The 12,080-nt window shown below is 39.3% G+C and overlaps 1 protein-coding gene across 1 annotated transcript in view; it reads right to left on the reverse strand.

The window, feature by feature from the left end:
* Positions 1 to 12,080, reverse strand: part of APLF (aprataxin and PNKP like factor) — a 56,498-nt gene that overhangs the window by 18,623 nt on the left and 25,795 nt on the right. Inside the window, exon 6 of the mRNA XM_014532083.1 lies at positions 7,628 to 7,809. Within this exon, the coding sequence (XP_014387569.1) occupies positions 7,628 to 7,809 (182 nt within the window). The remainder of the gene's footprint in view (positions 1 to 7,627; positions 7,810 to 12,080) is intronic.

Here is a 12,080-nt window from a genome sequence, read left to right on the forward strand (position 1 = left end):
AGGGAGGGAGGGAGAGAGAGACAGAGAGAGAGAGAGAGAGAGAGAGAGAGAGAGAGACATCAATTTGTTGTTCCACTTATTTATGTCCTCATTGGTTGATTCTTATATGTGCCCTGACTTGGGATCAAACCTGAAATCTTGGCATATGGGGATGATACTCTAACCAACTAAGCTACCAGGCCAGGGCTATTTTTTTTAAAAATTAAACAATAACAATATACATAGTACCATGATCCCATTTAGCTTTTTAAAAAAAAAAAATCCCTATATAGCTATGTGTGTACTTACTTGTATAAATCCAAATGAAATGGTTTAGGATACAAATCAAAATACTTGTAAGACAATGGGACTGAAGGATAAGGCAATTCAAGATATATATGTTTTATTCTATATGCTTCTGAATACTCTGTGTTGGTGTTGTTTTTTCACAACAAGCATGTATTATTTTGCCATTAAAATATGAAAAACAGCCCTAACCGGTTTGGTTCAGTGGATAGAGTATCAGCCTGCGGACTGAAAGGTCCCAGGTTCAACTCCGGTCAAGGGCATGTACCTTGGTTGTGGGCACATCCCCAATAGGAGGTGTGCAGGAGGCAGCTGATCGATGTTTCTCTCTCATCTATGTTTCTAACTCTCTATCCCTCTCCCTTCCTCTCTGTAAAACATCAGTAAAATATATTTAAATATGAAAAACAAATAAAAGAAAATTAAATAAAATATATAAGGCATGAAATGTTTAGCATCATATTTCAACTCCCTCTGCTTCCATGAAATATAAGGAAGGATTTGGTTTTTTTTAAAATATCTTCACAAGAAATATGTTTAACATATTAATTTATTCTAAAAGAGAAAGAAATTATAAAGTCACAGATATCAATTCTATGGGTCAGGGGTTCTCAAATATACCATTTTAAGAGTCACAGAAGCTAGAATTCATAATGTTCTTTATGGAACTCCATGAAATATTAATATTCAGTAGACCCTTGGCATTCAAGAATTTAACAATCATGGTTTCAATTATTTATAAATGATCCCCAAAATCCATTACATGCAGTAATTTGTAAGTTTGCTGAGACATAAATTTGCACTGCGCCAATTACAAAGCTCATGAGCCAGAGCAAGTGAACTGGCAACTGAGGAGAGAGGAAAAATGGAAGGTGCTCTGTACTTGGAAGAAATAGGGGAAAGGGAGAGAGTTCCATATTTTATAAATACCCACATTGCTTCTTTCTTAGATTGGATGAGAATATGAAGAATGAAGTATGGGAGGCTAGAGATTCATTATAGAGAGGACGGATCCCGTACACCATAAAAATACATGCTAGAAACCTCAGGGATGGAGGAGCATGGAGCTCATGGAAGGTGACCTTGGTGCTTGGAGGCAGCTGGACTGCATTATTAAGGCTATTAAAATAGTCCATTAACTTGCCCTTCCCATCCCTCAACCATCTGAAGTTTTCATGTACTATAAGGGACAGAATAAAAAACTTCCTCCTAATACTAGTTCAATGAGGTAATTCATCGTTGTTTCCAAGCTGCTCTTGGAAAGAATGTCTGTGCTCATAAGTTACTTTAAAGGTCCTACATCCATCCCATTAACACCCGCATGCTAGAGACTAAAAAATCCTAAACTCTAGCCCCACGTTCAAACTCATATATTTATTCAATCACTAGCTAGACATTTCTTCTCCAATATCCAATGCACCTCAAACTCAAAATGTCAAAATTGAAACCCTCCCTCTGTATTCTGTACCATAGCTATGCCAACATAACTTATCCACTCATTCCAGCCAGAACCTTGGAAGTGTATCTTTCCCTCCTTTCCTCCACTTTCCCCAGATCCAAGCAACAAGTCCTACAGTTCTGCTTCCTATACATTACTCTAATCCAATGCCTTTGCTTCATCCTTAAAGTTACTGCCCTGGGTCCCATTCTCTTTATTTCTTGATTGTGGTCATTCCCTAATCTCCTCCCTCTTCCCCTATCTTCCAATCTCCCCTCTGCAGAGCTGCCAGGATTATCTCTGTGGCTGAAAACATCTCAAGGTCTTCCCTCTATGAACTAGTCCCCACTTCTGACTTCACCCTCATCTCACACTGCCACCTACTTTGCACTAAGAACTCCCAACATATCATTTGTATCCCCCCTGCTCATATACCTGCTGCCCCATCTACCTGGGATGGACTCCTACCTCTACCTCTTCTACACCTGGGCTGTACCTATTGCTCTTTTGTTAAGATTCAGCTCCATCATTTCTTTTAGGAACCCTTCCCTAGGAATCCTCCAGCTGGCTTGGGTAGTCCTCCTCAAAGCTCCCATAAAAATCAATGTATGGTCACATTATTTTATGATTCTAATCATGTCCCTCGGATTCCTTATTAACTCCATCTTATTCATCTTTTAATCCCAAATTCTAGTACACTGCCTTGCACATAACTGCTTAGTATAATGATTATTAGAATAATCTTTGAAGTAAAAAAATTGGATTTTGAATATCAGCTTTGCCATTTCTTAACCTTTGACTTTAAACAAGTTGATTTAAACTCTCAGAACCTCAGGTCTCATAATCTATAAACCAGATATATAATCAACCTACTTTCCAGGATTTTCTAAAAATTAAATGAAATCATATCTTAGTGCTGGGTCTAGCCCAGAATAAGAGCTCACTAAATGGTTGTAGTTTTTTGTTTTAATTTGTTATTGTTAATAGCATAATTAATGCCACTACATTACTACTATTAATGAATGCTTATTGAGTGCAAGAATGAATGAATGATAAATGAAAAGATGTTTCTATGGGACTGATCAGAACTGTGCTATAAATGGTACTTACCCAAATGACCAATCAGGAGCAAAGGGTATAAGATTCCTTGATTTAATAAACCAATACTTAGGGGCTCTGGGGAATTCAGCCTTTCCTAAGAAATAGCTGTGTAAGTAAGCATTATAGTCTTTATCTCCCCTGCCATTTCCCTAAAGAAAAAGGAGTTAAGACTCCACAGCAGGCATCTATCTATAGACAAATGAGATACTTAACAGCCAGCTTATTTGTTTCAGCAATTATTATCACAGAGGGAAGCTGCATAGAGAGGACAGAGCAGGAAGTATATCTAGAAATGGCTCTTATCACCAAAGCATCCACCTCCACATATACTCCATTTGCTCTGAATGAAATACAGGTGTATTTGCAAGTTGCTCCCAAATAATATGGCATAACAGAACTCTTTAGCTCTGATTTTTTTTCCTCTCCTATGAGACATACTTTCATTTCTATTAGACGGCTTTCACAGATTCATCACCACTGCCTCAAACCAAGGAAGTCCTCCCATCTCTTCCCCAACTGCCATGTCTACTGCTCTGTTAAGAACATTTTCAATCTCTTCCTCGATACTCTGTTAGTCATCAGGTTTGTTCACATTCTATCTCCAAAATGTCTCTCACATTTCTCTACTTCTCTCTGGTCCCAGGGGCACCATTCCAGTCCAGGCTTTCACTCCCTGTGGCCGCTGTGGCAGGTTCTTAGGCTGGTCCCACCTCCATCTTACATATCGCTGTTACATCCTCCTAACCACATAACTCTCACTCAAAACACTTCAGAAAGTATCTGAAGCCATAAAATACAGTCCTGATTTTCTTACTTAATCTGGCTTTCACTCTGATTTGTTCTGTAGCTTCCTCCTCAGCTCTTGCCCATGCATATCCACACACACATCCATGCACACACACACACGACACTGCAGTGTGATAGACATCAATGGACCACACACTTCCCTGCGTCTGCACCTCTGCTCAGCAACAACGCCTTTCACTGACATTACTCCTCTTCACCAAACCAACTTGCTAACAGGCCAGCCATCTTTCAACACCTAACTCAAATACCTCCTTTAAAGAGGTTAACTTAGTCTTTCCTTCCCCTGCCTAGGGTGTACCCCAATGTTCCCAACCATTTCCAGTCTCCTCATTTGTTAGGTTGATCTCAACCAACCTAAGCAAACTACCAGTTGTTTTCCTGCTCTCTGAATTTATCCAAATCTAACTCCAGTATTTTTTTAAAGTATAATGTATATCATTCATTTCTTCCTAGACCTCTTTCCTAAATTCATTATCAAATGACTGAGAAAGGGGTAATACTGCCTCATCTTTCTGACCACTATGAATGGTCAAAATGGAGATTCCATTATCCAAGTTCCTAGAATTTAACACTAAAGCAACCACAGAAACAAGACACTCTTTTGGTGTTTTTTCTCTTAACTTAAAAAACTGGATGGCATGAGCCTAAAGCTACCTGTGACCATGTTGTAGACCAGGGGTCCTCAAACTACGGCCCGCGGGCCACATGCAAATACAAATATTGTATTTGTTCCCATTTTGTTTTTTTACTTCAAAATAAGATATGTGCAGTGTGCATAGGAATTTGTTCATAGTTTTTTTTTAAACTATAGTCCGGCCCTCCAACGGTCTGAGGGACAGTGAACTGGCCCCCTGTTTAAAAAGTTTGAGGACCCCTGTTGTAGACCATGTGAATAAAGCCTGTCAATAGCAGTGAAGAATAATTCAAGAAGCAAAAATAAGAAAACCATAGACCAACCTGATTTGATCAAGTCTCCGGCTGGTCCCTATGATCTATAGTTCCTGCTGTTTTTCTTTCCATTCTGGAAATTGAATTATTTCTATATCTCTGTGTGAGACACAGTCATCAAAGATGGCTGCCAATAATTCCACCCATACCTTCTATATAAATCATTCCACTGGACAAGTGGAGTCTAATCCCCTTCCCCTGAATCTAAGAAGAAGTTTTGGTCTAACTTCTTCTGACCAAAAGAATGCTGCAGAATGATCATGTACCAGTTCCAGGCCTTCAGAGACCTGAAAGCTTCTTCTTTCACTCTGTCAGACACAGATTCTCAGTTTAGACTACTTAATAGTTAAGTGGAAGGAAGGAGGCCCAGCCAGCCCCCAGTCATTCCATCAATCCTTGCTGGAGCACCATTCCTGATAGTGAAGCCACCATGGATACTCTAGCCTCAGCTGAGCTCCCAGCTGAATGCAGTCAAGCTGACACCAAAATTGTATCATAAAAGAATTGCCTAGCTGAGCTGAACCAATCCACAGAATTATAAGAGATAATAAATCTTTGTTCTGCTAAGCAACTAAGTGCTGGGGTAGCTTGGTTCCCAGCAATAGACAGCTGATACACTTTATTTTGCTTATGTTGAATCAGTTAGGCTTCCTTCTGTCATTTACAACCCAGTCCTAATTAGACTGTGTACAGGACATACCATTATTTCTGTTAAAGTTCATAAATTCAAGCACCCTCATTTCACTCCCCAATTAGATAATTACCTAACTGGTAAGAGGTGACATAAGGAAACTGATAAAAAATGAACTATTTCAGAGCAATTCGCTGCATTATCAGAAGTTATAGAGCCACAAAACTCTTGTAGACAGTCTCATATGTATGGTAGAGAAATCCATTGTACCCAAAATGAAAAGACCTATGTTTGAGGCCCAAGGTCTCTAGCAATGTGCTCTTGGGCCCAGTTACCTCCAAGGTGTTGAATGATGGAACATCAGTAGCTCTCAACCTTGTGTACACATTAAAATTGAAAGTGTTTATTTAAAATAATACTGATGTGCAGGCTGCACAGACCAACTTAATCAGAATCTCAGGAGTAGGGCCCAGTGAGGGAAGGTGATTTCTGCCCCTTCTCTCCACCTCCTTTCTTTCTCTTTCCCAAGAAAATGTGACTGATTCTTCCCAAGTGAACTGACCCAAGTCTACTCGGCAGGCCTGGCCAAACTGTTCTAAGTCCCATATAATTGGCAATCTCATGCCATTACAGTATAAATAGGCAGCCCCAACCTCCTGTTTTCACTCTTTTGTAACTTTCCCTCTCACTTGCTCCTGCACTGCAGATATCTCTTCAGGACCAGCTGCAAGCCAGTTAAGAGTGAAACTGGGTGGGGATGGAGGGTGGGGCTTAGAAAGGTCTTCTTGGGTCTCAGTCTAAGTCCTCATCTCTGGCCCAGCTTTATCAGAAAGCCCTGCATAAAAGGTTATGAAAAGGTACTGAAACCTTGAGCCCTGTTTCTCCTGTGCTATGAGAGCTGACTCTCCCTCAGAAACCCTAAATTGGCCAAGTAGAGCTCAGGCATTCCTGGGACCTGGCTGAATACTACCTTGATGTCATCAAAATCTCACAAATACCTCAAATATTTTGGCCCTGTTTACTGCTCCTCTCTAAAATCTATCAGTTAAGAAGGTGTTTGTGAAAGTTGTACACATGTATGCTAAGATTTTATTCTGAAAATAATAAACTTCTCTTCTTGGAAAATAAAGGCAGTCATAATAATATGTTCAGATAGTAGAGCATGTTAGGTCTCAAAGTAAATAAGTTTTACCTTATAAGTTTTTATGGGCAATACAATGAGTCAGAAAACACTTTGTTTCCACTTCTTAAACTTGACTCCAAAAGCAAGCAAGGGGTTCGGGCTATAGTTATTAGACCCCACCTCTCTAGCTGAAAGAAGGATCCAGTGAGAAGCTGGATCTGCTCTGGTGAGAGGAGGTAGGAGTGAGGGGAGTATTACAAAAGACCTGACCCTCGGGAAGGCTACCGGCCTTTCAATCACTCCAGTGCACACTATCCTAAAACCAATCCTACTCCTTTGGCTCTTGTGGAGACTAAAAAGATGAGGACCACAGAGCTCAGCCACAGGTCTACAGGATCATGAAAACTGCATCTGAAGCCACCCCTCTACCAAGAGGAAGATATCTGACCTTTCTGCCCCAGGGATATCTTTTTTCCTCTCCTGTTATATGCATCCAATATAGGCCCAATTTTCTTTAAGTACTCAGTGCTAAAGAATGCATAAGTCATCCAAACTATTTTAGTAAGTTAGCAGAAACTGAAAGAGAAGGTTTATATATACTAACAGTTAGCCCAGAAGTAATCCTGCAACAGGCTAGTAAGAATTAGCCCATTAGTTGTTCTCTGAATACTCATCAAGAAAAAGGTGGTTTGCCCTAGCCGGTTTGGCTCAGTGAATAGAGTGTTGGCCCTCAGACTGAACGGTCCTGGGTTAGATTCCGGTCAAGGGCATGTACCTCAGTTGCAGGCTGGATCCTGGGCCCTGGTCGGGGCATGTGTGGGAGGCAACCAATTGGTGCATCTCTCTCACCCCAACATTTCTCTCTCTGTTTCTCCCTTTCCCTTCCACTCTCTCTAAAAATCAATGGAAAAATATCCTCGGGTGAGGATTAACAAACAAAAAAAAAAGAAAAAGAAAAGGAAAAAGTGGTTACATGCCATTTGAGAATAACCAATATAATAAGAAGAGGCCAGTTTTTAATAATGGAGGTTACAATAACCACAGTCAGGTGGTCTTTACCTTTCCCCCAGTCTGAAAATTTCTAAATAACCTTGTTTCCTACAATGCAAATACTATATTAAAGGTTAGTGTCAGCAAGTCAGCAAAATATGAGCTAATTTTTCTTTTTGTAAACTTCATAAACTCATTAATAAAAAGCAATTTTGTTTTTTCCTTGCTGCATACAACATATAATTAATTGCTATCTAGAATATTTGATTAAGAAAACAATCAGATAATTATTTTTTTAAATCACCTTGGATGAAATGACAAACTCTTCCTGATCAGCATTTCTGCACTTTTTCCCTGTGTCTTGCTCTGCAGATGTACTTTGTGAGCTTCCTGGTGAAATCAATCGCTTTCTTCCTTGCTGTGTTATGTTTTCTTGGGTTTTATTTTTGCAGATTCCTTCTCTTCCACTTTTCTGGTTTACATTATCTTAAACACACATAAGTACACATACACAAAGAAAAAGGAGGAGAAAATTATCTCCTATATCTTCCAATGTCAATAATCAATGCCCCCCAAAAACACAAAAAAACAAAACAATAACAAGAAAGGAAGAAAGAAAGAAAGAAAGAAAGAAAGAAAGAAAGAAAGAAAGAAAGAAAGAAAGAAAGGAAGAAAGAAAGAAGCTAGTAAAATTAAAGTTCCATTATGGTGATGTCAACTTGAAAACATTTATTTGCAAATCTCAAAAAGTATTAAGCAAACAATAGCCAAGAGTGGCAGCCCTGGAGTCAGCAAGGTTAAGATGCTAATGAGGACAGACTCCATCCTTAACTATTTCACCTCACCTCTCTCAACAAAGCTTTCATCATCTGGAAAAAGGAAATTATAATAAATAGCTCATGGCATTATTAAGAGGAGTAAATGAGGTAAGATATGTAAACTATCTAGGAGAGTACCTGAAATATGTTAGCTATCATTTTTTTTTAATTTTAGCATTGAATTTCTCTAACAAAAAAATCTGACATGAATTTTATATATATTTATTGAGCCCCAATAGCCACAGTGAGGAATTCAACTTAGGTTACCTTACAGATTAAGAACACAAATAACCCAAAAGGGAGAGTGACCTCTGCAAATTTCACCGAAGAAGAAAATAAGTCTCAATAACAATGGAAACTATATCCCATGTAATACTTCCCAAGATTCACTATAACTAGCAAACTTATGTCAGTATAATATTTTGTTAACAAATTCGTGAATTATCTCATCAGAAAGGAAGAAAGATTTACATATTTTAAGATTACATATTTCATGGTTAGTTGTCTATTTCCTCTACACTTGAATGATAGCTTCACGAGGACAGAGACTATATGTGCCTTGTCCACTGTTTCCCCCTTGTGCCTCCAGTACCTAGAACTGTGCCTCAATATGCTGACTACATGACTTGTGAACATAAACAGAATTTGTCCAAAGATTCCCTTGAGAGCCCGGATATAGGTATGTAAGGCAATCCGTAATCACTATTCTAATGTTGTAATGTAAGGGTTAGCAAACTTTTTCTGTAAAAAGTCAGAAATTGAATATTTTAAGCTCTGTGGCCCATATAGCATCTGTCACAGCTACCTAACTCTGCCTTTGTAGTGTGAAAGCAACCATAGAGAATACATACATACATGGGCTTGGCTATATTCCAATAAAACTTTATTTACAAAAACAGGCAGTGGATTGGATTTGGCTCAGGAGCTATAATTTGCTCAGAGCTATTCTAAAGGATAGTCAAGTAACCTGAAAAAACAACTCCATTAAATTCAGAGGAAAAATACTAATAGAATATCTATTATTCATATTACTAAACAGGAAAATCACCCGAACCAACAAAAATAATGCATTTACTAAAGGAAACTTATGGATAAACTAATAACTTTAAACTTTACATAATTATTTAAATATTGTTTTGAATCTAAATTAGGAGACATTCCACATCATTTTAGAAACTGTCAGAAATAAGACTAAATAGAACCGTACAGCTTGGTGAAACAAATGATCAAGTGCTATAACAGTTATGAATTAGTCAAACCAAGGAAAATAGCCAACTATGGTATTGTTTACTATGCTAAAAACTAAAAAATGCAAATTAAATAAGACACAGCTTCTGCCCAAATGGCAGTGTATCACATTGTAAGTGGCAATATTATATAATAAAAGCCTAATATGCTAAGTGTCTGGTTGGCTGGTTGGCCGTTCAACCAATGAAAGCATAATATGCTAATGATATGCTAACGCCGCTCAACCACTCGCTATGATGTGCAATGATCACCAGGAGGCAGACACTCTGACCGGTAGGTTAGGTTGCCGCTGGGGTCTGGCCAATCAGGACTGAGCAAGATGGGCTGGACACGCCCTAGAGCCCTCTCGTGGTCCCTCCCCAGCTGGCCAACTTCCCGCGTCCCTCTCCAGCCCCAGTTGTGCACTGATGGGGCCCCTCGGCCTGGCCTGCGCTCTCTCGCAGTCCGGGACCCCTCGGGGAATGTTGGAAAGCTGGTTTCAGCCCAATCCCACAGGCCAGGCCAAGGGACCCCACTGGTGCACGAATTCATGCAATGGGCCCTAGAATGTATATAAAATTCTAAATTTAAAAATATCTATATTTAGCCCTGGCCGGGTAGCTCAGTTGTTAGAGCATCATTCCTATATGTCAATATTGTAGATTCAATCCCTAGTCAGGGCACATACAAGAGTCAACCAATGAATGCACAGATGGGTGAGCAACAGGTCAATTTTATTTTCTTCTTTCTCTCTCCCTTCCTCTCTCTCATCATTGATGCTTCTATCTCTCTTTCCCTCTCCCTTCCTCTTTCTAAAATCAAATTTCAAAAAAAAGAAACAGATATTTCTGTTACTCAAACTGTCCTTGAGCATATATAGAAAAGCTTCTAATTCATTTAATACAACACCGATAAAGCTCTACCACCAAAATCTAACATAGTTGGCACACGTGGGAAAAAAATACAAACCATACTTGTGAGTATAGATACAAATGTTCTAAACTAAATGTTAGCAAATCTAATCTAACAGAGTATAAAAATAATAAGCCATTATGATAAACTGAACTTATTCCAGGAACACAGCATGATACAACATTAGGAAATCTACCAATATCATTAATTACATTAACATATGAAAATGCAAGACTGTCTATACTAAAAAAATGTCCAGAGATTTCAACAATTATTCCTGGGGGGGGAAAAACACACATCCTAAACATAAGAGTACCAGGATCAATCCCAATCCTATTAAATGCTTAAAAACTAATAGAATTCCTATTAAAATCAGAATAAGAAACAGGTACCAATTTTACCCATTTTTATTTAAAATGTACAGGTTCTAGCATATGAAATAAGGTCAGAAAAATTTAAGAAGCAGTAGGTAGATCAAAAGAGCCAGAAGTGTCATAGAAGCATGAAACAGACTGATGAATCTCAGAGGGAAGGTGAGTGGAGTGGGAAGAGATTAACCAAAAAACTTATATGCATAACCCATACACACAGAAAATTGCAATGAAGGCCTAGGTTGGGGTGGTTGTGAAATTGAGGAGGTCAATGGGGGGAAAAGAGGGATATCTGTAATACTTACAACAATAAACATAATTTTTTTTAAAAAAAGAGCCAAAATGTCGTAATTCTATAAATATGATTACACAGCTGGAAAATCCAAGAGGCTAAAAAAAACTATTAATTAGATCATTTAGCAATATTGCTGGAAATAAAATAAATATAGGATGGGGCAAAAGTAGGTTTACAGTTGTGAGTACAAAAACAGAGTTTATTATTGTACTAGAGGCCCGATGGACGAAATTCGTGCAAGGGGCTCGGCCCTTGCAGCCCTGGCTTCATCCAGAAGATCGTCCAGACAGTCATCTGGAGGTCGTCCAGACAGTCATTCTGCTGTTTGGTCTAATTAGCATATTAGCTCTTTATTATATAGGATTATTATTTATTAATTATTGCATTATCATTCTTCTCATCCTCCTACAATCCAAACTAGCATTATGCTGTCCACAACATACTTGATCAAAAACTTTAGAAGATTTCTGTGACCACTATGCTGAATATTAAAAATAGTAAGAGTAGTAATATCAACTAAAATAAATATACAATTGTGCTATCTAATCTAATAAAAGACAAAAAGGGTAATTAACCGTACCTCCGCTACGCTTCCCAATGGCTAATCAGGGTGATATGCAAATTAACTGCCAACAAAGATGGCGGCTGGCAGCCACGCAGCTGAAGCGAACATGAGGCTTGCTTGCTCCAGTGATGGAGGAAGCCAAGGTTCCCCACCTGCCACGGCCTGGCTCTGAGCTCCGGAAGCAATAATGTTTCAATTATAGAAGCTAAACAAACCCCAGATACCTGCTTTCAGCCTGCCGTGGCCTCAGAGCTGGGAGGGCCAGTGACGGCAACAATGTTTCAATTATAGAAGGCAAATAAATCTCAGAATAAAAAAAAAAGGAGAGGCTGGGAGCTTCCATCTCCGGGGGGCTTGGTCAGCCTGAAAACAACCCTCAGCCCCTCACCCAGACTGGCCACGCACCCCAATGGGGACTCCCACCCTGAAGGGGGTGTGACCAGCCTGCAAACAGCCATCAGCCCCTTACCCAGGCTGGCCAGGCACCCCAGCGGGACCCCCACCCTGATCCGGGACACCCTTCAGGGCAAACCAGCTGGCCCCCACCTGTGCACCAGGCCTCTATCCTA

This window comes from Myotis brandtii, unplaced genomic scaffold (genome assembly GCF_000412655.1).
Source record: "Myotis brandtii unplaced genomic scaffold, ASM41265v1 scaffold84, whole genome shotgun sequence".
Lineage (NCBI taxonomy): Eukaryota > Metazoa > Chordata > Mammalia > Chiroptera > Vespertilionidae > Myotis > Myotis brandtii.